The sequence below is a fragment of the Gadus morhua genome, chromosome 12 (assembly GCF_902167405.1).
Source record: "Gadus morhua chromosome 12, gadMor3.0, whole genome shotgun sequence".
Lineage (NCBI taxonomy): Eukaryota > Metazoa > Chordata > Actinopteri > Gadiformes > Gadidae > Gadus > Gadus morhua.
The window spans coordinates 30,741,634-30,768,083 of NC_044059.1; the positions used below are offsets into that span (position 1 = coordinate 30,741,634).

Consider the following 26,450-nt stretch of genomic DNA (forward strand, 5'->3'; position numbering starts at 1 on the left):
AAGGAACTAATATCATCCGCCTATTGTAAACATTTGAATGTATCCTGTAAAAGTATTCAAATGGTTGGAACTTTTCTAATCTTTATATATTCTCTACTCTCTTCTGCTCACAAAAAATGGTCTCTTAACATCAATGCCAACCGTACCCCAAACAATAATAAAAAAAAAAACTAAGAATGACGCCGCTGCAGATTGCACATTATTCAAGGCTTGCATGTAATCAGTTAAATTAATTAATTAACCTCCACCTCCGGACGGGGGCGCTGTACTACTTCCCAGTATTTCTGGACCACATCAAAAAAGACTGGTCAACACATTTTATAACTATTCAGATCCAGCATATTCGGAGTATTTTTTTTTAACAAGACTACTAATTCACTAATGAGCCGTACAATGTCAATGTACTTTTTTTTAATCGACAGTCCACAGTCTCTATGACCTGGTGGGACGTCCCGTCCGCCGACCCCCGCGGAGCAGAACTGAGCGCTTCAGAGCGACGGCGGAGTCTCTGTTGGCGACACCACGGAACACACTCCAAATTGATTTTCGAGGCGCTCTTAGCGTTCTTGCAAACAAAAAATAAACTCTCAAAAGTAAGGTATTCTTATTTAAAAAGGCTGGTACTGTTTACTCCTCGCGGGGGATTACTCGGGACTTGAACCACACGATTTTCCTCTCAACACGGACCACCAGGTAAGACTTGTGAACCAGTTTAAAATAAAGCTGTTTAGATTGTCTGTGTAATATAAGTCAATTTGAACGCATCTATCGGCGTCTTCCCAAGTAAACAGTGTTTTTATTGGTCTGTAAGGTATTTTTGATACATTGATTCCCTCTTTAAATAACCACAAAATACTTACTCAGATTTACTCAGCTGAATCAATTGTATTTGAAATCAGCCCTGCTATAGGCTACATAGAGCGTATCGGCGTCTGATAGCCTACTATCTATTGGCAATAATGATTTTTGATTTTCAAGGGCAAGGAAATGATAGACGATATTTACACCTGAAAAAGCCTGTAATGCTTTTGACACAAGCGTCTGAGAAGAAATGCTGTTTTCTACCTAAAACTGTGTGTGCATGATCTCATCGAGGCATAGGCTGCCACATTTCTAACACTTAAAACAATGCTATTAAAGGTTTTGTACAGTTAAATTCACACTAGTGTTTTCACCAGCAAATTAAACGTGGGTTCAGTTGTTTTTGACAGGGGGGAGACATGTGACCGCAGGGTTGGAATCTTGTGATCTACAACCGCTGCTAGCGTCTCTGTGCTTGCGCTGCGGCCACGGAGCAGTGGGTGTTTGACCCACGGCTGCACCCACGGCACTGGCTGAAAACAAGGTTTCAGCCAATAGAAGCAGCAGTGTTCTGTGTTATCATGGTCCAGCAGAACTCACTTTATTTGGCTGTATTCAATGTAGCGGGCTATGTAGCTTCCATCGCACCTGGTACACCTACCTAAAGACACACACACACACGCACACACACACACACACACACACACACACACACACACACACACACACACACACACACACACACACACACACACACACACCGAACAACCGAACAGAAGAACAATAACTGGAATCAGAACTAACACCAAAAATTAAGCCTTCCCCATTTCGCAAGATACCTGACACTCATAGCTAAGACATCTTCCACCTGTGCTCACCCCCTCACACACACACACACACACACACACACACACACACACACACACACACACACACACACACACACACACACACACACCCTCCCTTAGTTCCCCAGAAGGGAGCCTCACAGAGGTACGTTTGTCTGATCCTCTCTCTGGACAGTGCCCCATTTTCCCCAACCTGATTCTATGGCAACAGCCATCTCGCACCCAGCCCCTTGACTTCCCCCCCACCCCTCCCATTCTGGAGACAATGGGGCCAGGAGTCAGCGGCGTCCTGGGGGAAAGTACCGAGGAATGAGGGGGGGGGGGGGGGGGGGGGGGGGTCTAGGAGGGAAGCACTGAGGCGAGACCCCACTGCAGAGTGAGCCAAATGCCTTAAAGGAGAAGAGAGTTATTAGCCCCCCCAGTCCACCGTGGGCGGGCCCGGGGGGCCCCTGACATTTTTATACCGTCCAAAATGGCGTCTGGCGCACTGGTGAAGAAAAGGTCTTGAATGTCACTAAGATGACTTCAGTGGTGGAGAAGTATCTAAAGATGTGATTGTAGAAGGTTTAAGGCGTCAGTAAGTATTAGTAGACGTCTACAAAACATTATACATGCTGTGTAACATTGTTGTACTTGGGAAAGATGATATTAACACTCTTATTGCTCCTTACAGTTTGCTGTTTTGATTTTTGCCTTTTTCCACGCCTCAAAACGGTCTCTCTTTTTCTTTCTCTTCTGGTATGACCCCCAGGAAGAATGGCTATTGTTAATACATTAACAGCATGGCCTCAAATTCCTGCTTAAAATCATACAAATCAAAACAAAAACAATGATCAGCCAGAGGATGTGAGCTGTGAATGTGTGGACAATATGTGGGTCTGAGGGAGACTCCCGCTGCCTGTGATGTGTGAAGGGCATTATTGTTGTCGGGCTTCTCGTTGCATCCTGGTACGGCCGTCTCCACACCGCCTGCTATGCCTTCTGCTGCTTCACAGAGCGCTGTGCGCTAAGGTCAGCCCCTCGGTGGGTGTGGAGCTGCTCCTGCTCTCTGCTCATGTGGGGAATCAACCGTCGCTCTATTGCCTGACACCCTGAATACTGAGCGCTTTCCTTGCCCTTGTGTGCAACCGGCTTTATTCCAATAATGCAGCAGTACACTGCAGGGCGATATGGCATGCCCATAAATTTCAACCACTTGCCATAAGTCAAACATTTACTCGAAAGTTTCGTGTTAACGAAGCTCTCCACACCCTTTCTTATCTGTGAGACAACACCCAGCTGGCTGTAAGCAGCACAGAGCTGTTCCCCGCTCTGACCAGAGCTTCACTTTAAACCGATCTCTTTCGAGAGCGTCTCCCTCTTTAACTCCTGGTTGTTCCCTTCAGGTTCTGGTGACCTCAGTGATGTTCGGCCAGCGCTACGACAGCCCCCCGGTCTACAGCCCCCCCTACACCCCGCCCTCCAAGAATGGCTACGGGCCGGCCGGAAGCTTCCAGGCCCCCCGCAGCGAGTATGACCCCTACCCGCCCCCTCCAGGGTCCTACTACGTCGAGGACACGCCCCAGCACTTCTACAGGTGGCTGTCGCCGCCCGGCATCGTGAAGGTCATGATGGGCGTGGTGGTGGTGCTGTGCGTAGGGATCTTTGCGTGCGTGGCGTCCACCCTGATGTGGGACATGCAGTACGGCGGTGGCCTGGGATCCTACGGGGGGGGGTCGGGCTACGGGGGAGGCTATGGCGGGGGCTACGGAGGGGGCTACGGGGGGGGCTACGGGGGGGGCTACGGCGGCGGGAGCTACGGCAGTGGTGGATACGGCGGCTACGGCGGCTACAACTCCTACCCCACGCCCTCCGCCGCCAAAGGCGCCATGATCGCCATGGCGGCCATCGACTTTGTCGTCATCCTGGGCTTCTTCATCGCCACCTTCTCCAAGAGCCCCACCTTCCGGAGCCGCCGCTTCTACCTGGCCATCCTGGTCTGCAGCGTCGTCCTGGCTGTACTGCAGGTACGGGGTCCTGGGTCTCCTGGTCTCCTGGGGTCCTGGGTCTCCTGGTCTCCTGGTCTCCTGGGGTCCTGGTCTCCTGGGGTCCTGGTGTCCTGGGTCCTGGGTCTGAGGTTTATGGAGCTTCAACCCTTTGTGTGTTTATGGAGGAACCCCTGATTCAGATCTGAGCCAACGACTAACCCGCTCCCCCCCACAGGGCATCATCAACATCGTGTACATCGTGGGGGTGAACCCCATGGCCCAGAGCTCCTCCTCCATGATGTACAACCCCATGCTGATGATGTGTCAGAACCTGTACCAGACCAGCTACTCTCAGATGGGAGGAGTGGGCGGCTTTCCCATTTACAACCAGTACCTGTACCACTACTGCTTTGTAGACCCACAAGAGGTAGGCCTCTTTCTTCTGCACACGTCATGTTTCATGCTTTTGAAAAACATTTTGTTCTAAGCCCCAATCCCGACCGTCAGCGGCCCAGAGCCCTTAGCCCTGTGCGTAGGGGTAGGGTGTCCCCATTCTAGTTTGGATAGAGGGGTAGGGCCAGGTGGGAGGGGTACATAGCCTCCAAACTGAGGTTTTTCTGAGGCCCACACAAAACCGAGTGTTATTAGAAATCTCATAGAAAGCCTTGTGAATCATCGCTGAATCATCGCTGAACTACGCTATGCAAACTAAAGAAAACACAAATGACAAAATAAGACAAAATAATAATGATGACCATTGTATTAAAGTAGTTTAAGATCATCTTAATCTATTAAATAACATTTCTTTATAACAAGCATAACAACAACACTAGTATGCTGATGGCCTTTCCCCACGCATCCCTTTGCCTATGACGCTTCTATTTTATAGAATGACTTGTTTAATCGATTGATAGCGTGAAATGTAAATGTTGTGAATGATTTGCGAGCCTTCATTCTTTCCTTTCTATATCAGATTAATGTCATTGTGTTTATACCACTGTTGCCATAGTAGGGAGGCAATTTGCTGATCTGCTGCTGACAACTGCCAAAAGATGGCTAAGGTTCACACAACAGAAATCACTACAGTTGAAGACGGTATTGTGTGATTTAAAAAGACTGGCGACAAACCTACGTAAACTCCACAGAAGACTACTGCTGGCGTAGCAAGGTCTTGTTGGTTGTCCCACTTCACAGGGAAGTCTAGACCACCATCCCCTGTAACTATGTTCCGAGGGGCACTCGTAAAAGAAGGGTAGGAAAGTCAATAAGTGGAGGCTCTTGCCAGGGCCGTAGCACCAAATCCTGGGCCCCTATACTATAGGTACTGCTGGACCCCCTGTGCCAGGTTGTTGACGGGGGGGGGGGGGGGGGGGGGGGGGGGGAGGGAAGAAGCGATTGTTGACGGGGGGAGGGATAAAGAAAAAAAAAACGGTGAGATGAAAATTTTTTTTTTTTTTTTTTTTTTTGGTCATGGGCCCCCCCTCTGCCTTGGGCCCCCCCACAACTGTCCCCTTTGTCCCCGCAGTCCGACGGCCCTGGCTCTTGCCAAAAGCTCTCCCTTATCTTTGGTCAAGTGAATCATGTTCTTCGCTGCAGTTTATCTACGGTCCTGACACACTTTGACAATTTGATAGAGCAGATGTTGCGTTCCATTTCCCTGGGACACTATGGTACTCTGATAATATATGAGTTATCTTCTTCTAACACCATGTTTTTGTTCTGTCCTGATTAATTGTACTACTAGAGATACATCTGAGGTGAATCAGCGTGAAGTCAGGCTTCCTCCTTCAACTGAAAACCTACCCAAAATATCCAATGTGTGTTGAATAAAGAACATCTTATCAGAATCCCTGCTGATACAATGTCTTTCTTTCCCAGGGCATTGCTATGGCGTTTGGGTTCCTGGTGGTCATCGCCTTGGCTGTAGCTGCCTTCTACGCATACAGAACACGGGGAAAGATCTGGCGCTACGGCAAACCCAACATCTACTGGGAGCCCCCCCCCACAGGGCCTGTGGCCCCCGAGGGCCAGGACGTTGAGGAATGGGTGAGAGAACAGTCTTACAGCAGAACAGTCATAAGGGCTTGTGATGAATTCACCTAGCAGTCACACACACGGCCGGGGTGCAGCGACGATGGTCATCGCATCATTAAATACTATTTTCTATTAATTGTTTTGTTTTATCTTCAAGCAAATACTGGTAGGCCATTTACATTTTCAACATTTGATCACCATTATTTTCTTCCTCATTGACTCTCACGTTGTAAAGGGAATAGAGATGCATGATGCCAAATGAGGTTCATTTGGACTTTGAAATGTTTTTCTCCACTTCCATTCAGTCATGAGTTCCCATGTTTATCTTTATGACCTGAAAGTCCATAAGTCTTAGTGGGCTGAAAGTCGATTCTTTCATAGTTTTTATGCATTTACAATTCAAGCATAGATCATGTACATGCCACAGCTAATATTGAACATGTATAAAACCAGCGTACGTGCGTGTGGCCTACTGCCTACTACCAATGTCTTGTGTGCTACTGATCCACACCATCATGTTCTTTATTTCATCGGCAGCAACGCCATTAATCTTATAAAGCACATATTACTCATACACAGGTTTCTTTTTATTATTTTTTATGGTCACCTGTAACTTATCTGTGACTTTTTAACCACTAGTTAACCAGCACGATCCAAATTGTTAGTAACAAATTTCTTTGGATATTATTAGTTGATAAATTTGACGTAAAAAACGGATGGTAAACTTTGGTGCAGTAGAGATCCTCCCGCTGCATGTTGTTGGGTTGGGTTATGTGTTGATGGGTAAGGGTTGAGGTTGGGTTATGTGTTGTTGGGTTAGGTTTAGGGTTGGGGTTAGAGTTGGGTTATGTGTTGTTGTCTGTGAAGCTGAGTTTGAACGCAGTGTTTGACTGGGCTAGCGATTCAGCGTCAGACCTACTGATTACAGCTGTTTGTGTGTGTGTGTGTGTGTCGGTGTGTGGGTGTGTCTGTGTGTGTGTGTGTGTGTGTGTGTGTGTGTGTGTGTGTGTGTGTGTGTGTGTGTGTGTGTGTGTGTGTGTGTGTGTGTGTGTGTGTGTGTGTGTGTGTGTTCACAGGCTCCTACCTGGTTTCACTCTGACTGATCATTAACCAGCAGAACAGATTGTTGGCAGGCCAGTGGTTTCTAGGGAAACGCCTTGCGGTTATTTAAACATCAACAAGGTGAAGTGTGAATACACCTGAATGGTTATTGGTCGACGTGCATTAAGTCAGCAGAACACTGAATATGAAACAGAGCGAACAATTTCTACTTTTATCTCCCACTTGAACGAAACAACCCAGACATTATTGAGGAATCTGAAAGAAATGAAACAGCCGGCTGTGTCTCTTTGAAAACATGTCGTGCCCAAGACGACACTTGGAATAGCGCGACAAATCTCCTGGTTGTCCTTCCACAGACAACAAACACCACTACAATACCGCTGTCGGCAGAGGGATGAGGGTGTAGGGGTGGGGGGGGCAGAGTCCTACTGCTGGGGCTCTGTGTTCACGGGGCTGGACGCACACCAGACTACCAGACACAGGAACAGACTGCAACAAGCTGGATCATGAGCCACACCCAAGGTTGAATCCTTTGACCACCATCCATGTTGTGTGTAATTATGGTGACAGACGTAGCAATGGTCTCCCAGACGGCTTCTTCTTGAATAGTGACTCATAGTTTGAACTGAAGGTATAAGAGCCTCTTGGGCTAACGGGCTCCTGGCTTTCCCCGCCGGCCTTTCTGACTTTGTATGTTCGTGTCCGCAGATTCGTAACCCTGATGACCCTAACCCTAACCCTAACCCTAACCCTGATGACCCTAACCCTAACCCTAACCCTAACCCTGATGACCCTAACCCTAACCCTGACCCTGACAACCCTAACCCCTAACTCCTGCCGCCCAAAGCCGAGGCACGGCGCTACAACTGGAGCTGGTTCAAGGGCACGCCACTGGGCCAGACCACTGGTCTGAGGAGGTTCATACTGTGATGACCTTAGGGCTTTAAGTGACCACTGGTCTGAGGAGGTTCATACTGTGATGACCTTAATGCTTTAAGTGACCACTGGTCTGAGGAGGTTCATACTGTGATGACCTTAGGGCTTTAAGTGACCACTGGTCTGAGGAGGTTCATACTGTGATGACCTTAATGCTTTAAGTGACCACTGGTCTGAGGAGGTTCATACTGTGATGACCTTAGGGCTTTAAGTGACCACTGGTCTGAGGAGGTTCATACTGTGATGACCTTAGGGCTTTAAGTGACCACTGGTCTGAGGAGGTTCATACTGTGATGACCTTAGTGCTTTAAGTGACCACTGGTCTGAGGAGGTTCATACTGTGATGACCTTAATGCTTTAAGTGACCACTGGTCTGAGGAGGTTCATACTGTGATGACCTTAGGGCTTTAAGTGACCACTGGTCTGAGGAGGTTCATAGTGTGATGACCTTAGGGCTTTAAGTGACCACTGGTCTGAGGAGGTTCATACTGTGATGACCTTAGTGCTTTAAGTGACCACTGGTCTGAGGAGGTTCATACTGTGATGACCTTAGTGCTTTAAGTGACCACTAGTCTGAGGAGGTTCATAGTGTGATGACCTTAGGGCTTTAAGTGACCACTGGTCTGAGGAGGTTCATACTGTGATGACCTTAATGCTTTAAGTGACCACTGGTCTGAGGAGGTTCATACTGTGATGACCTTAGGGCTTTAAGTGACCACTGGTCTGAGGAGGTTCATACTGTGATGACCTTAGTGCTTTAAGTGACCACTAGTCTGAGGAGGTTCATAGTGTGATGACCTTAGTGCTTTAAGTGACCACTGGTCTGAGGAGGTTCATACTGTGATGACCTTAGTGCTTTAAGTGACCACTGGTCTGAGGAGGTTGATAATGTGATGACCTTAGTGCTTTAAGTGACCACTGGTCTGAGGAGGTTGATAATGTGATGACCTTAGTGCTTTAAGTGACCACTGGTCTGAGGAGGTTCATACTGTGATGACCTTAATGCTTTAAGTGACCACTGGTCTGAGGAGGTTCATACTGTGATGACCTTAGTGCTTTAAGTGACCACTGGTCTGAGGAGGTTCATACTGTGATGACCTTAGTGCTTTAAGTGACCACTGGTCTGAGGAGGTTGATAATGTGATGACCTTAGTGCTTTAAGTGACCACTGGTCTGAGGAGGTTGATAATGTGATGACCTTAGTGCTTTAAGTGACCACTGGTCTGAGGAGGTTCATACTGTGATGACCTTAGGGCTTTAAGTGACCACTGGTCTGAGGAGGTTCATAGTGTGATGACCTTAGTGCTTTAAGTGACCACTGGTCTGAGGAGGTTCATACTGTGATGACCTTAGGGCTTTAAGTGACCACTGGTCTGAGGAGGTTCATAGTGTGATGACCTTAGGGCTTTAAGTGACCACTAGTCTGAGGAGGTTCATAGTGTGATGACCTTAGTGCTTTAAGTGACCACTGGTCTGAGGAGGTTCATACTGTGATGACCTTAGTGCTTTAAGTGACCACTGGTCTGAGGAGGTTCATACTGTGATGACCTTAGTGCTTTAAGTGACCACTGGTCTGAGGAGGTTCATACTGTGATGACCTTAGGGCTTTAAGTGACCGCTGGTCTGAGGAGGTTCATAGTGTGATGACCTTAGGACTTTAAGTGACCACTGGTCTGAGGAGGTTCATACTGTGATGACCTTAGGGCTTTAAGTGACCACTGGTCTGAGGAGGCTCATACTGTGATGACCTTAGGGCTTTAAGTGACCACTGGTCTGAGGAGGTTGATACTGTGATGACCTTAGTGCTTTAAGTGACCACTGGTCTGAGGAGGTTGATAATGTGATGACCTTAGTGCTTTAAGTGACCACTGGTCTGAGGAGGTTGATAATGTGATGACCTTAGTGCTTTAAGTGACCACTGGTCTGAGGAGGTTCATACTGTGATGACCTTAGGGCTTTAAGTGACCACTGGTCTGAGGAGGTTCATAGTGTGATGACCTTAGTGCTTTAAGTGACCACTGGTCTGAGGAGGTTCATACTGTGATGACCTTAGGGCTTTAAGTGACCACTGGTCTGAGGAGGTTCATAGTGTGATGACCTTAGGGCTTTAAGTGACCACTAGTCTGAGGAGGTTCATAGTGTGATGACCTTAGTGCTTTAAGTGACCACTGGTCTGAGGAGGTTCATACTGTGATGACCTTAGTGCTTTAAGTGACCACTGGTCTGAGGAGGTTCATACTGTGATGACCTTAGTGCTTTAAGTGACCACTGGTCTGAGGAGGTTCATACTGTGATGACCTTAGGGCTTTAAGTGACCGCTGGTCTGAGGAGGTTCATAGTGTGATGACCTTAGGACTTTAAGTGACCACTGGTCTGAGGAGGTTCATACTGTGATGACCTTAGGGCTTTAAGTGACCACTGGTCTGAGGAGGCTCATACTGTGATGACCTTAGGGCTTTAAGTGACCACTGGTCTGAGGAGGTTGATACTGTGATGACCTTAGTGCTTTAAGTGACCATTGGTCTGAGGAGGTTGATAATGTGATGACCTTAGGGCTTTAAGTGACCACTGGTCTGAGGAGGTTCATACTGTGATGACCTTAGGGCTTTAAGTGACCACTGGTCTGAGGAGGTTCATACTGTGATGACCTTAGTGCTTTAAGTGACCACTGGTCTGAGGAGGTTCATACTGTGATGACCTTAGTTGTTAACCTATTCAGGAGCTCCCCTATCTAAGGGTTTGACATTCTGAGAAATTGGTTTGAATCAGGATTTGTTAGTGGCAGGCTGCTGCGGTTGTCTCTGGGCCAGCGATGACCGCACACACTGCTCTCTTTCATTACTGAGCTCAGTGTTGTGTCCTTGTGGTGACATCATCACGGTCGGCTCGGAGGGGGTTTCAAATTCTACAGTAGAACAACAAACGCGTTCTACTACCAAGACGGAGCGTGAGACCCACGCGGGTCAAAGTGCAGGAGGTTTGCTTTGCTTTTTGTTTTTGTTTTTCACACTTTTTTGTCTTTCGCTGTGGATCTTCCAGATAATTTCCCTCTCTCTACTGCCCCTGCTACTGTACAGATCAGCCTGTCTGCTAGAGCGCCCCCCCCTCCCCCACCTGCCGGACTCAGCGGGGCTCAGACCCTATGCCCCCCCTCCGCAGGGGCGTTGTTCACATTCTTGGGGGACTTCAACCGCGATTCTCACTCTGTTCTGAAAGAGAGAACTATTCCCAGCAACACCGACGCAAAATAGCCATCTCTGTTTGTTCAGCCTGTGTTACCTAACACGGAACTCCCACCTGGTCATCAGCCCTGAGTCGGCTCGGTATCTCGGGGTCGTGATCGTCGTCAGCGCTGACGTTACAAACGTAACGTCAGCGCTGACGTTCACAATCCTGCAGAATGTGAACGAGGGGTCGACCTGGGGTCAACCTGGGGTTGACCAGGGGTTGACCCCGGGTTGACCCTGGGCTGACCCGACCCCTGGTGGCCCGGCCCAGGGGCACTCTTCTTTCCCCGTCCCGTTCCTCCCTGCTCACGTCACTATGGACAGGAAGCTGTCATTATGGACAGGAAGCTGTCATTATTGCCAGGAAGCTGATTCTGAGCAACATGTTGAACCACAGAGGAGCCTTTACCTTCGCAGGAAGGGCGTGTTAGTTTAGCTGTTCATAAGCATCCACTCCCTTCAGCTTCAAGTAATATTTATTTATATATAGTAGCAATAATAATTATAATATAAATGATCTTTGTCCCTAACCCTGATTTATACTGACATGAATCTTGAACTTTTTGGTTTCTTGGTTATCTTGTCGAATGCACTTACTTTAAATCACTTTGGATAATAGCGTCAGCTGAATAAATGTGATGTAATGTAACCAGAAAGATATTTTATGTGCACCATTACAGGTGCAGAAGAAGTTATAGGAAATAACATTGAAAACGTATGTTGGAATTTGCTGTTTTGATTCAAAGCAATCTTATAAAATCGGATTGCCTTCTAGTTAATAGTTTAGTGTTTAATTTAAAAAGTAGTTTGCTTCTAGAATCTGACAAATCAAGCAGGTAATCCGTGTTTGACTTTGCAGACCAATCACACGCAAGAATGCTCTCTCCGGATTAGCATTCTTTCTTCTGCTATCATTTAGAAAAAACATTCTCATCTCCCACAAACACTGCTGCCAAATATGAATGTAGCTCAATTCCAACGCTTTGTGTGATGGACTTTAGAAACCTGAGAGATGATCTGTCGCCCTTTTTCATCCTGGTTAGTTGAACCGTGTTCGGGTCATTATTCTGTTAAAGAAAATAATTCCTTAAAGAGGGGAAGGAAATGAGGTTGTCTGGCAGGTAATGAGTCAGTTCCTCCTCTGTAAAGACAGCGCTGCTGCTGCTGCTGCTTCCCCTGACGTGGGCTGGGTGTCCCACTGGGCTCCTGCTGCTGCTGCTGTTGTTGTTGTGGTTGTTGTTGTTGTGGTTGTAGTTCCCCTGACGCGTGCCCTCTGTCCCGCTGGGCTCCTGTTGTTGTTGTTGTTGTTGTTGTTGTTGTTGTTGTTGTTGTGGTTGTAGTTCCCCTGACGCGTGCCCTCTGTCCCGCTGGGCTCCTGTTGTTGTTGTTGTTGTTGTTGTTGTTGTGGTTGTAGTTCCCCTGACGCGTGCCCTCTGTCCCGCTGGGCTCCTGTTGTTGTTGTTGTTGTTGTGGTTGTATTTCCCCTGACGTGTGCCCTCTGTCCCGCTGGGCTCATGTTGTTGTTGTTGTTGTTGTTGTTGTTGTGGTTGTATTTCCCCTGACGTGTGCCCTCTGTCCCGCTGGGCTCTTGTTGTTGTTGTTGTTGTGGTGTTGTTGTTGTTGTTGTGGTTGTAGTTCCCCTGACGCATGCCCTCTGTCCCACTGGGCTCCTGTTGTTGTTGTTGTTGTGGTTGTATTTCCCCTGACGTGTGCCTTCTGTCCCGCTGGGCTCTTGTTGTTGTTGTTGTTGTTGTTGTTGTTGTGTTGTTGTTGTTGTTGTTGTTGTGGTTGTATTTCCCCTGACGTGTGCCCTCTGTCCCGCTGGGCTCCTGTTGCTGTTGTTGTTTTTGTTGTTGTTGTTGTGGTTGTATTCCCCCTGACCGTGCCCTCTGTCCCGCTGGGCTCCTGTTGTTTTTGTTGTTGTTGTTGTTGTTGTTGTTGTTGTTGTGGTTGTATTCCCCCTGACCGTCCCCTGTCTCTGTCCGGCTGGGCTCCAGGTGAACAACGTGGAAAAGAGCCAGGACGCCCCCACCCTTGTGCTCTCTGAGAAGTCTGGGGGGCAGCTCAACAACTCTGCCAACAGTGTTACATCCTACAGCCTGGACAGAGTCCTCAGACCCTCTGTGCCGACGGACGACTACGTCAACGAGTGAGTTCAACACAAACAACACAAACAACGCAAACAACACAAACAACACAAACAACACCACCTTATTACCACAAAGGCTGAACCGTTGGTCGTACTTGCTCTCGCCACACAGTGACATCAAACCAGCTCTTTTTGCATGAATGGGAGTAATGCTACGTGCAAGATCTGGGCGATTGTTTACTAACGGTGGATTGGCGGGTCAGGCGTTTACTGCTTTCACCTCGGCACTAAAGCAGTCAATGTCCATTCTGATGCCCTCGTTCTGAAAGATTCAAACGGACTTGACCTTTTGAGGACTTGTTAATATAACACACTACACAATTATGAAAACATCTGTCACTTAGAGGAGTATTGATTATGAGCGATGAGCATTTAGAATGTTACATTTTTTTAGTGATTATGATTTCTAATCTCGCAAGGATTTCAACACTACTATTTCTACAATATTGTAGTAGTGTATAACTAACCCATAACCATCAACACACCTTCATGAAGTGGTTTGTAATGGGTAGTCGACAGCAGTGCTGGCTCCCTGGGTACTATTGTATGGCAGGATGTCCAACCTACAGAATCACTTGAAACATTACACATAATGATCCACGGAGCCCAGAATAACCACAAATATAACTTGGTTAGACAGTATTTGCAGGGATTGACAGCAGGATCTAAACATACGACTTAAAATGTTTTATGTTAATATCAACATGTCACCCTGTGACGTTGTGATCCCACTCCTTGTAGCTTGTCCATCACTTAACCTTGCCAGTAACTTTACTTGCAGGCTACTTTCTGTGAGCCATCCTGTATCTTTCCTGTAAAGGGTTAGGGTTAACCCATCCCCTGGCTGTGGTGGAAATTCCTCTACAGATCCTTCCGACACACCCATATGAATTTGCTTGCTCTCTTCTTGTAGTCGTGGTCCCACTGCCAGAGGCCAGCTGCCATTTTAATAAGAAGCAGTCTTGTAGACTTGTAGAGTCAGTATGTGTGACTGTAGGTCACTGGCTCCTCCATATGAGACCAAACACTGGGTTACACTGCCAATGGCAGTGTAACCCTCTCTCTCTCTCTCTCTCTCTCTCGCTCTCTCTCTCTCGCTTTTGCAAAACCTTTCACTCTGAACACCGTCACGTACACAAGCTGATTCAAATAGAATAACTTCTTCTTTGGTTGTTGAGCTCTTCAGCCAATGGTGAAACCTACTGGTTGTTCTGGATGGTTCCTTCCCACAGAACCATGTTGGAAGCGAGCCCAGGTTGGCTGAGCCTCTGACGGCGTCTGACTTTAAGAGGCTGTTGACAGGAAGAAGGAATGTGTGTCCTCCAGCCACGGCCGAGTGGACCCAGTGCAGGGACCTTAACCCCCCCCGTCCCCCAGGGTCCCGCCCAGAGCAGGGACCTTAACCCCCCCCCCCGTCCCCCAGGGTCCCGCCCAGTGCAGGGACCTTAACCCCCCCCGTCCCCCAGGGTCCCGCCCAGAGCAGGGACCTTAACCCCCCCCGTCCCCCAGGGTCCCGCCTAGAGCAGGGACCTTAACCCCCCCCCCCGTCCCCCAGGGTCCCGCCCAGAGCAGGGACCTTAACCCCCCCCCCGTCCCCAGGGACACGCCCAGAGCAGGGACCTTAACCCCCCCCCCCGCCCCCCAGGGTCCCGCCCAGAGCAGGGACCTTAACCCCCCCCCCCCCCGTCCCCAGGGACACGCCCAGAGCAGGGACCTTAACCCCCCCCCCCGTCCCCCAGGGTCCCGCCCAGAGCAGGGACCTTAACCCCCCCCCCCCGTCCCCAGGGACACGCACAGAGCAGGGACCTTAACCCCCCCTCCCGTCCCCCAGGGTCCCGCCCAGAGCAGGGACCTTAACCCCCCCCCCCCGTCCCCCAGGGTCCTGCCCAGAGCAGCCTCACCCCCAGGGAGCAGCCCCACCACCCAGAGCAGCCCCCCCCCCCCCCCGTCCCCCCCCCAGGGACCCCCCCAGAGTAACCCCTCCCCCCAGATTAGCCCCACCCCCCCAGGACCCCCCCCCACCCAGAGCAGCCCCACCCCCCAGAGCAGCCCTAACCCCCTCCCCCCCTGTCCTCCAGGTACTCGGAGCGCCCCAGCCGCCCGTCGGAGGCGTTGTCCCAGGGGGGCGGGGGCCGGACCAGCTCCAGCCCCTCTGAGGAGACCGGGGGGGGGGTCCGCAGGCCGTCCGCCCACCGGGGGAAGAGGCGTCGGCAGAACCCCGAGCTGGACGAGTCCCAGTACGAGACGGAGTACACCACGGGGGGGGAGACGGCCAACGAGCTGGACCCGGAGGAGTGGGACAGGTGAGGGGGGGGGGGGGGGGAGTGGGACAGGTGAGGGGGGGGGGGGGGGGAGTGGGACAGGTGGGGGGGGGGGGGGAGTGGGACAGGTGAGGGGGGGGGGGGAGTGGGACAGGTGAGGGGGGAGTGGGACAGGTGAGGGGGGGGGGGGGGGGGGACCGGTGAGGGGGGGGGGGGGGGGGGGGCGGGGGGTGAGGGGGGGGGGGGGGGGGGGGGGGGGGGGGGGAGTGGGACAGGTGAAGGGGGGGGACCGGTGAGGGGACGATGACGACAGGTGAGGGGGGGGGGGGGGGGGAGAGACAGGTGAGGAGGGGGGGGGGGGGGACAGGTGAGGGGGGGGGGGGGGGACAGGTGAGGGGGGACAGGTGAGTGGGAGGGGGGGAGTGGAGGTGGGGGGGGGGTCAGGGTGAGGGTGAGGGTGAGGGTCAGGCTGCTAACAGCCTCCGCTAAGCCCCATGGTTACAGCTCAGTGAAGCTTACTGAAAGCTGGGGCCCAATACCCAGGTCCTTCTAATGACATGTGGTCTCTCCCCCTCTTTCACATACACACGCACGCACGCAGGCACGCACACACACACACACACACACACACACACACACACACACACACACACACACACACACACACACACACACACACACGCACACACATACACAGTATTGGAGCAGCATAACTAATCCTGTTAGCTATGCAGTATAACATGGGCTCTCTCTAAGAAACAAGCACAGCCTCACTAACTAACTGAAGCAGTAAGCCACGACTGCTTGTGGTTTGCCAGTGTTGATAAGATATTGTTTTGGCTGAAACAGCAGGTTAGGATCACATGCCCTCTTGTCCACTCAACCTGTCTTGCCCCTTGTCGTTTACCCTCTCCTTCTTCTCTCTCTCTCCCTCCCATCCCCAGCGTCTACCCGGTCATAACATCAGTCTCCCAACGCCACGAATACAAGCGGGAGTTTGACTCTGACCTCAGGGAGTACAAGCACCTGTGTGCCGAGATGGACGACATCCACGACCAGCTGAACAAGCTCAGCAGACAGCTGGACACTCTGGACGAGAGCTCGGCCAAGTACCCGGTGAGCTGCGCTACCGCAGACTCCACTAGGGGCCGACAGCTGCCCTACCGCTGGCGTCCACTAAGGAGAGACAGCTGCCCTACCAGATGCGTCCACTAGGGACCAGGCTGCCCTACCAATGATGTCCACAAGGGGGCGAAACCTGCAATACTGCTGGCGTCCACTAGGGGCCGGAAGCTGCCCTACCAGTGGCGTCCACTTGGTTAAAGGGGACCTATTATGCTTTTTCGACTTTCATGACCTATAAACGTTGTTATAATGATTGATAGTCATGTTTAACCATACTTAAGTGTCAAATAATGACGTACATGCATTTCGACGTATTCCCTGCTGACAGTCTGGGGTGGCTGTGCAGAGCGCTAAACGCTCGGGACAACGTTTGCGATTCACTTGTTCACATTTCCGGGAAATCATCTACGTAGATGCACTCCTTCCGCGCCCCCATATACCTGGTCAAATCTGCCAGTGCGCGCTTCAAGGAAGGTAACCAATCACAACGGAGTTGGGTTGGCAGGAGGGGGGCGAGGGGGCGGAGAAGGACGAAACCGAGCGTTGACAGAGAATTCTGAAAGCGCCCAGATGCGGGGAAGAGTTTCCCGAAAATCGACATCGTTTTTTGTGTGTGGTTAAACATGACTATCAATCATTATAACAACGTTTATAGGTCATAAAAGTCAAAAAGCATAATAGGTCCCCTTTAATGATTCATTAAACATTAGCTTGTGTATTTTACTGAATTACTAATTATTTGCAAACATTTTCTGACTTTCATCTTTCCTCTGCCTCTCTAAATGACCAAAACGACAGATCTTTTTTATTCCAACGTTTTGAAAGCGCCAGTTTTCACATTTGAATAACCATCAAAGATGTGTGCGAACATTTGAAAAGCGGGTGTTTCTTGTGTTGAAAAGCATGTGTTTCTTTAATGCAGTTAAATTAATTTCTTTAATTTCAGTCTGTGGCAGATGAATACAACCAACTTAAGGATCTGAAAAGGGTAAGTCGAAGATCTAAGTCTTACAGTGGAAGTGTGATTACATATGTCCATATTTCATGACTAACTCCTCTTTTTCACGGCCCCTTAAGACTCCAGACTACCGGGCTAAGAAACACGACTGCCGCAGGCTGAGGCATAAACTGTTCCACATCAAACGCATGGTGAAGGACTACGATAAGACCCACTAATGAAGCACGCACCCAGCTCCAGCACAACACCCAAGAGCATGTCCTTCAATATGGAAAACAAAGACTTTCTAGAAGGCTAAGACCAAAAATGGTGTGCACTCAAGCACACACACACGCACGCACGCACGCACGCACGCACGCACGCACGCACGCACGCACGCACACACACACACACACGCGCGCGCACACACACACACACACACACACACACACACACACACACACACACACAAACATTACAAACACAGTAAAACATAATGCCACTTAAACACATGCCGTTCGTAGTTCACCTGTGTTAGCTTGTTGCAGCTTCCTTATGCTATCAGAGTGAATGTTGTTGAGTCTAACTCTATGACCAGGGGCAAGTGAGAACATTTGCAGCCAGTTAATAGCACCACTACCGTTATTCAAAAAGGGCCATTTTGAAGCCTCTTATTCTGTTGGAGCCTCTGTGTGTCGGAGGTGAACCCTGGTGAAGTGCTCTCTGTACTGCCGGTTCCACAGCGGGGCAGCCTAGAAGGAGAGCCTATCTTATCTGAGGAAGGTATTTAGAGCTGATAAGAACTGATGCAGTATTGCAGGGAAATGTAAGAGGGGTGAGGAGTGCTGTGAGGCTTATCCACATTCAAACACACGAGGTCAGTACTCATGGACAGCATGAGAGGCCAGCTCGTCGGTCGCTGCTCGTGAGCCGGTTCTGGACGCTGTGGTGAAGCATCTAGGTTGAGGACGTTGGTGTTCACCTTAACTTGGTCTCTTAACTGATGATCAAAGTTGAATTTAAACCCTAAGGAGATGAACCTAGCCAGCAATAGTGTAACATTGTTTAAGAGATTTGTGTCAGCGCTACAAAAAAGAATCAGAGTTGATTTGTGAGTGAACAGAAAGATAAGGCGTCTGTTATGTTAGGTTGCTGTCTTAAAATACTGCCAGGGATGTTATCTGTTTATACCGTGCTAATGGCAAGTAGCATTCATAGGGCATTGGTTGATTCTGTAAGGGCTTTAGAATTATTTGTTTTACAACTCAGTGTTTTATTATTCAACTTTATTTGGTAATCACTACCTTGGAAGTCATTCATTGTTAATTCATGCAGTGGGGCTTATAGAAATCCTCAAAGGCTGTAAATGGTCAATTTGGGAATAGTTCCTTAGTTTGTAGTTTTTGCAAAAATGATCTTCTAATACAAAACACTATGATTTTTATTATTTTTTATTTAGGATTTTGTACTAGCAAGAGGGACTTGAAACCTAAGAAAATGGCCTTATGTGAACACTGTTTGAGATCTTCACAAAGCTGTACTGTTGTGTGTGCCCTTTCATCTGCTGGTCTGTTTCATTTCAGATTTCCCCCCCCCACAATGTTCACTTGGCCAACTTGTCAAAAGTGTGTGGGTGTCCCTGGATTCAACCTTGTAACCATTGTAACATGTCCTTGTACTAATCCACTCCAAGTGTTCCTTGTATTTACATGTTAAAAATATCTTAAAACGCTTATGATACATTTTATACATGTTTTTTAATCAAATGATGAGTCTACAAAGTACTTTAATGTTGTTTCATAAACATTATGCAAGCCATTTTTGTTTTTAAGACTGTCTTCCGTGTCACATTTTTTTACTGAAAACTTTGAGACAGTATATGTGTGAACATGCAATTGACATTTCGCAAGCAATAAATATCTATAATTATTGTTAATCAAGGTGGTAATGAATGCAGCTATTTCCTACATGAAGTTATTTTCTATTTATTTTGCGGCGGTGTCTGACGCAGTGCTGTGATGTTTCCAGCAGGAGGTGCTCCAGGACCGTCTGTTAGAAGGCCTTGTCGTGATGGGTCCATGCAACGCGTATTCAGCTTTCTCTTGCCTTTTTCCCCTGTTCAGCATTTCAAGTATGTTCGGTCCTCTATGGGTTAACACTTTTGGACCTTCACCGAAGCAACAAAAGACAAAGTAGAACAGAAGGACTTGTGAAATCCCCTTTCTTAAATGATTTAGAAAGCCTGTTCAGAATCTCTAGGATGTAGGCTATGTTTGCCGTTTGTGTTAAGGTGTCTGCATTTATCAGTACCATCTTTATGTACAATGATATACAGGGGATGGCCTAAAATGATTTGTTTATTCTGTAAAGAAGCATTGTAGTCCATTATCACCATTGGATTATACCAGCGGCAGACAAATCGAGAAATTTAGCTGGAAGATACAAATCTTCTTCAGTTATTCGACAACAGTAAACCACAGAAAATATTTTATCTTGACGGCTCTTAAGTCACAAAACTGTTTGTTGCAGATTAAATGTCGGATTTGTCGAAGTGATTATCTCCTATATGTGAGGTGGTGGAGGAGGCTGAATGGCTGCTGCAGAAGACTGGACTCTTGCTGGGTGGACTTCAGGTTGGTCAGGTGACGGTAGCTGCCGGTTTTGTCATAATCGTGTTCTCTCCACCTGAAGCTTTAATCTACTTTGAGCTAAAACATAAAAACAAGATGATATGATATGATATTTCATATATTTATGATATGACAAAAAAAAAATCTTCTCTTTCGAATTGCTGATCAAACATCCGGATTCCCTCCTAGTTGTCTGTTTCCTACATGTTCAACATGTATTACTTGTTGAACAAAGAAACTTGTTATGAATATGCCATGGTGAATTGAATATCCCGGACATGAAAGTAATCCTTATTAGTTAGTCGTAATTCAATTCCTTATTCAATATCCAGAAAGAACCAAAAATGTCAATTTAATACATTCCGATTAAAAGTAAGGCTCAAACCAAGAAAAGGGTTTTTTTTATGCATAAACTGGTCTACTTTTAACTACTAAACACATTTTTTATTAGAGCAGCTACTATCGGTAATACTGTTGCCTATGAATGGTTCCACTGATAAAGCTCAATGAACATTCAATTCCAGGTCCCTTTTGGAAAATACAGTTTAATAAGACCTTAGTTATATATATTAAGTCATGTTTTCTTGAGTGGATTCACTAAAGTGTATTATTCAAAGCAATTGAAAAATGAATCAAAAGTATTAATTAGAATTACAATGGATTGATTCTGTCATTATTTATGACACGTGTGCATTGTCTTTATTTCTACCACTGTAAAAATAACCAACACAAATATGTCAACAAAACTTTGTTTAAAAGTAATACTACACAGTCAAATGCACATCAATACAAATTACAACAAACCCACCAAGTGATTCCTGGGCAATTGCAATATTATAAATCATGGTCATATATATTTTTCTTGAATCGTGACAAGGGATACAAAAGTCCAGCGCACAAAATGTTTTTTTTTCAATCATACGCTTTCAAGTAGAGCATTTTGGCAGATGATACAATCGTCAGCAGTCCAACGTGGTTGGCCTTGTGATATGAATGACCAAGGTTCCACCAGAACATACAACCTTTAGACCATGAAGGTGAGAGGACCACAGTCAGCCTGGGCCGAGCGCTCCTTCAGCCGTCAGCTCGGCTCAAACATTACCAACGTCAAGTGCAACTGCTTTCGGAGCAGTGTTTGGCCGACCTGTCTATCGCAGGATGTGTATAAAAAGTTTTGGTATTCTCCAACGAACCCAACAAAAGTGTGAGGTTTTCAAGCTATTTGCCAATGTGTTCATGGAGTTTCTATCTTGAGTGCCAAAGCTCAAAGAAACTGGTCCTACACAGACTGATTATCACTGATGGGGTTGTGTGATGATGCTGATGATCCCTTTTTATGGTAATCGACTATAAGCACATGAACAGTTCACCATACAATCTTTGTCTCTGTGGATATAAAACATGAGGTAATGATAAGAACAGGAGTAGCATTCATCTGAGGGGAACGGGTTGACACCTAGGGTGTGTGTGTTTTCCACTATCATGTTATCTATTCTTATTGCGAAAAATGATCCTTAGTCTGGGGAATTTTGTTTGTTGCTGATCTGCCTGAACAAACCCAGTATTTGGTAACGAGGCATGTTGGCCAACCTAACATTGGCTACGATCAACGGAAAAGTCCCCAGCCGTTAAAATACAACACCCTGTGTGCTATCAGTGTCATCATACAAAAAGAAACGATACGCAGACAGGGAAACACAGAGCCTGGGCTCAGAGCAGGATCTGGTCCAGGGGCTGGATCGTAGAGGTAGTAATGTCGTTTCCTTGAAGTCCTTCTGCTTCGACTCAGATAGAGATCAGAGATCAGGGGTTAAGGCTCAGACCACAGCAAAAGGAGAAGTGCTGTATCGTGGGCCCTCCTGTCCTTACCCTCCACAGACCAGAGCTGAACATGTCCAGTTAATATCTGAGGGGCAGAGGAACTAAGACAGACCTTGAGATGAAGGAAGGTAACGCCAAGAGACTGGACCCCTGGAACAAGCACCAAAACAAACAAGCCCTGCCCTTCATCTATTTTGGTATTAATGCTGACCTTGTGCTGTTGTTTTGCTCTCCATCTCTCCTCCATTCCTGCTTCTGTTACGCTATTTCGGGGGGGGCGGGGTGGTGGTGGTGGTGGTGGTGGTGGTGGTGGAGGTGGTGGTGGGGGTGGAGGGGGCGGTGGAGGTGGTGGTGGTGGTGTCGTGGTGGAGGGGGCGGTGGTGGTGGTGGTGGTGGTGTCGTGGTGGAGGGGGCGGTGGAGGTGGTGGTGTCGTGGTGGAGGGGGCGGTGGAGGTGGTGGTGGTGGTGGTGGTGGTGGTGGTGGTGGTGGTGGTGGTGGTGGTGGAGGGGGCGGTGGAGGTGGTGGTGGTGGTGGTGGTGGTGTCGTGGTGGAGGGGGCGGTGGAGGTGGTGGTGGTGGTGGTGGTGGTGGTGGTGGTGGTGGTGGTGGTGGTGGTGGTGGTGTCGTGGTGGAGGGGGCGGGGTGGAGGCTGACGCTCACTGACCCGGCACATATGGCCAGCTGATGGAGCTGCCTGACAGCTGCATGTCCCTGATGAGCGTCTCGATGGGCGTCTTCCCGACCAGACGCATGAAGAAGAGCTGTGAGATGAGGCCGGCGGGCACGGCGCGCAGCGCGGGCAGCCGCAGCAGCAGGCGGCCGAAGCGCTGCGGCGTCCCGGGGTACTGCGAGCGCTCGTACTCGCTCAGCGCCACCGTGGCCTTCTCCTGTAGCGCCTCCACCTGGGCGGAGTCTGTCAGCCCGCACGCGTCTGCCGGGGGAGAGACACACCTCCGTCACTTCACCATGTTTCATCCACTAACCCTAACCCTAACCCATGTTTCATCCACTAACCCTAACCCTAACCCATGTTTCATCCTCTAACCCTAACCCTAACCCATGTTTCATCCACTAACCCTAACCCATGTTTCATCCACTAACCCTAACCCTAACCCATGTTTCATCTACTAACCCTAACCCTAACCCATGTTTCATCCACTAACCCTAACCCATGTTTCATCCACTAACCCTAACCCTAACCCATGTTTCATCTACTAACCCTAACCCTAACCCATGTTTCATCCACTAACCCTAACCCATGTTTCATCCACTAACCCTAACCCTAACCCATGTTTCATCTACTAACCCTAACCCTAACCCATGTTTCATCCACTAACCCTAACCCATGTTTCATCCACTAACCCTAACCCTAACCCATGTTTCATCTACTAACCCTAACCCTAACCCATGTTTCATCCACTAACCCTAACATGTTTCATATGCATCCATTCACATTCTTTGTATTTCAATTCAATACCATTTATTTTGGATTTGCCTTTGTCCCAGTTAACCCAGTTATCCCAGTTATCCCAGTTACAGTCTGGAGGTTTCACAGGCCCCATGTTGTGGTCTCCCTAACCCTGAGCCCCTAAAGGAGAGACACGTTGTTCACACACTTCATGCGTACCAGTTCAACTTTGTTGTTTTTTTATTCCTTTTAAACTTCCACAAGGGATTTCCGCCTCATCATTTTTATTCCTACTGGGTGAATTCCTCTGTGTTAATTGTTTGTGATACATTAACACATTAGAAAAAGTAAACTGCTATAAATGTGTGTCATATAGAGTATAGCTAAAAATGTGCGTCAAGTGTTAAAGTGAACCAAGAAGCTATTTCAAGAGTTTTTTGTGTAACGCTGCAATAGGTGTGAAGCCCAGTAAGAGGTCCATTGGTCCCAGTGTTCCACTGGGAGGGCGAGGGTTAGGGTAAGGGTTAGGCTCACCGGGGGTGAAGAGGGCTAGGGTTAGGGTAAGGTTTAGGCTCACCGGGGGTGAAGAGGGTTAAGGTTAGGGTAAGGGTTAGGCTCACCGGGGGTGAAGAGGGTTAGGGTTAGGGTTAGGGTTAGGGTAAGGGTTAGGCTCACCGGGGGTGAAGAGGGTTAGGGTTACTGGGTTAGGGTTAGGCTCACCGGGGGTGAAGAGGGTTAGGCTCACCGGGGGTGAAGAGGGTTAGGGTTACTGGGTTAGGGTAAGGGTTAGGCTCACCGGGGGTGAAGAGGGTTAGGGTTAGGGTTACTGGGTTAGGGTTAGGCTCACCGGGGGTGAAGAGGGTTAGGCTCACCGGGGGTGAAGAGGGTTAGGCTCACCGGGGGTGAAGAGGGTTAGGGTTACTGGGTTAGGGTAAGGGTTAGGCTCACCGGGGGTGAAGAGGGTTAGGGTTAGGGTTACTGGGTTAGGGTTAGGCTCACCGGGGGTGAAGAGGGCGATGGCCTTGAGGCAGCTGTACTCGGCCGAGTCGACCTGCAGGCGGCTCAGCTTGTCCACCTGCTCCTGGAACACGCGCACCTGGTCCATGAAGGTCACCACGCGCTCAGCGGACATGGGCGAGGAGTGGAAGCCGGCGGCGGCAAGCAGGGGGGCCATGTGGAGAGGCAGCGCCGACTGGGCCGCGTTCAGGATGAACAGCTCGCTCCAGCTCAGACGCAAGAGCGCCACCTGGGGGTCGCAGTGAGGCCAGCGTGTCAGGAGACGAACCGGAGAAAACCGTAATTCTATTTTCCGAACATAGTTTGTATTGTATTCATCTGTTTTACTTATTACATTTTTGTAATTATTAATTGAGCAATTTCAAGTTTGTTACCGCACTGCATTATTTAGCCTGGCCGAGTATGAGTGACTGTCAGGAGGCCTGAGGGCCAAAGGGCAGCACTGACGGTCCTAGACATACCATAATATATCGGCCTATCAGTGCTGCGCTCAGGAAAGCCACGAGTACATCCTCAGGTAAACAGAGAGCACTCTTAGCGTAAGGGTTAGGGTTAGGGTTAGGGGCCCTACATGGGCCCCTGGTGATGAGCCAACGGGAGCAGGGCGGCCCCTGACCTGCTCGGAGACGGGCAGCTCGGGGAAGTAGGGGATGTTCCGGGCCCACTCGATGGTGCTGAACAGCAGCCGGGCGGCCAGCTCACAGATGTTGTCGATGCCCATGGCGGAGGCCCCGCTGGGGGCGGCCCCCCCGCTGTGGGCGGCCTGCGTCTGGCCGTAGGGGGCGGCGTAGGGGGCGGCGTAGCGGCTGCTGGGGTACGGCTCGGCCCGGAGCAGCAGGGAGATGAGCTCTGAGACCGGCTGGCCGTTGAAGTAGTCGCCCCCGATGTGGCCGGGGCCCCCCACGGCCCCCCCCACGGAGGTGGGACTGATGCCCGGGTGGGTGGGGGGGATGCGGCCGCGCTGGACAGCTTGAGGAGACGGGGGGGGGGGGGGGGGGGTTAGACAACCGGTTGGAGAAGGTCATGTAAACCGTGTGATGTTGACATAGGAGGAGTATCTCTGCTGAAGGTCTGAAGGGCGGAGAAGGTTAAATGTCCCTAAGGTAATGGTTTACAAAGTCATACAGACAACTCAGAGGTGCCAGTAGGTATGAAGCCTTTACACATACCTCGTTAAAGACAACCTCATGGATATGCTGCCAAATGATTAGCATGATACTTATGTATTGTGCTAATATTAATCAGATCAACGTCAAATAAGCTTCAGAACTAAATTGTAATGCTTGGATAAGCATCAATATGGGCGGAAGGTGGATATTGGGACTTTGGGGACTTAAAGTGTGGCATGATATGTGGAAGACTCTACAGGGGGAAATGATTGATCTATTATCTGCTATGTACCCCCCCTCCCCCCCACCAGGCAGGTGTTTAGATTGCCAACTGTGGATCAGAAGCTTCTCTTTACATATCACGTGTCAGTGTGTGACCTTTAGTGGGTGTCGGCGGTTGTAGGGGATTTGGCAACTGGCTCCAATGCAGTCGATGACAACTGCTCCAGGTTAGGGTTAGGGTTGGGGTTAACCCTAACCCTAACCCAACTGCTCAACAACCTACTAACAGCCTGGTAACCTACTAACAGCCTAGTAACCTACTGACAGCCTAGTAACCTACTGACAGCCTAGTAACCTACTGACAGCCTAGTAACCTACTGACAGCCTAGTAACCTACTGACAGCCTAGTAACCTAACAGCCTAGTAACCTACTAACAGCCTAGTAACGCTACTAGGCTGTTACAGCAACAATAGGGTCTCCTGACAAGGGCATTATGACCACAACACAAAATAGGTTTTAGTTTTGGTTAAATATGTGTCATTACCAACAATCTCAAATGTAGCACTATGACCATTATTTCTTTTTTTGCTACAATGGAAAAAGCTTGTCTTCCACCATTACCCCGAACCTAACAGACCCCAGGCAGGGTTAGGGTTAGGGCTAACCCTAACCCTAACACTGCCTGGGGTTAGGGTTAGGGTTAGAGCTAACCCTAACCCTGCCTGGGGAGTGTGTGAGGTTAGGGTTAGCCCTATCCCTAACCCTAACCTAATAGACTCCCAGGCAGTGTTAGGGTTAGCCCTAACCCTAACCCTAACCTAATAGACTCCCAGGCAGGTGTTTCCATGGACGGTAAACACATCCCAGAGCAGCTGCCAAGGGTATTTGGAAATGG

General features: G+C 49.0%; 3 protein-coding genes across 3 annotated transcripts in view; 1 reads left to right on the forward strand and 2 right to left on the reverse strand.

Annotated features, from left to right (window-relative positions):
* myo1f (myosin IF) overlaps nt 1-26,450 on the reverse strand; it is a 308,989-nt gene that overhangs the window by 114,880 nt on the left and 167,659 nt on the right.
* On the forward strand, nt 282-19,178 carry si:ch73-61d6.3 (occludin). The gene is made up of 9 exons (XM_030373366.1): nt 282-693; nt 3,035-3,655; nt 3,852-4,043; nt 5,495-5,662; nt 12,873-13,024; nt 15,103-15,327; nt 16,230-16,401; nt 17,357-17,398; nt 17,488-19,178. The coding sequence occupies exons 2-9, from the start codon at nt 3,053-3,055 to the stop codon at nt 17,584-17,586; spliced, it is 1,653 nt and encodes a 550-aa protein (XP_030229226.1). The 5' UTR covers nt 282-693; nt 3,035-3,052; the 3' UTR covers nt 17,587-19,178.
* Nucleotides 22,402-26,450, reverse strand: part of LOC115556213 (nuclear receptor subfamily 2 group F member 6) — an 8,273-nt gene continuing 4,224 nt past the window's right edge. Inside the window, exons 4-6 of the mRNA XM_030373369.1 lie at nt 24,840-25,192; nt 24,206-24,452; nt 22,402-22,729 (exon numbers count right to left, since the gene is read on the reverse strand). Of these exons, the coding sequence (XP_030229229.1) occupies nt 22,455-22,729; nt 24,206-24,452; nt 24,840-25,192 (875 nt within the window). The 3' untranslated portion in view covers nt 22,402-22,454. The remainder of the gene's footprint in view (nt 22,730-24,205; nt 24,453-24,839; nt 25,193-26,450) is intronic.

What these genes read in the sequence shown, in the direction of transcription:
- si:ch73-61d6.3 (XM_030373366.1), top strand. Translation starts at nt 3,053, where the DNA reads ATGTTCGGCCAGCGCTACGACAGCCCCCCGGTCTACAGCCCCCCCTAC. An exon ending in TCGTCCTGGCTGTACTGCAG is followed by an intron (nt 3,656 to 3,851) that starts GTACGGGGTCCT and finishes TCCCCCCCACAG; the next exon opens with GGCATCATCAACATCGTGTA. An exon ending in GCCAGGACGTTGAGGAATGG is followed by an intron (nt 5,663 to 12,872) that starts GTGAGAGAACAG and finishes GCTGGGCTCCAG; the next exon opens with GTGAACAACGTGGAAAAGAG.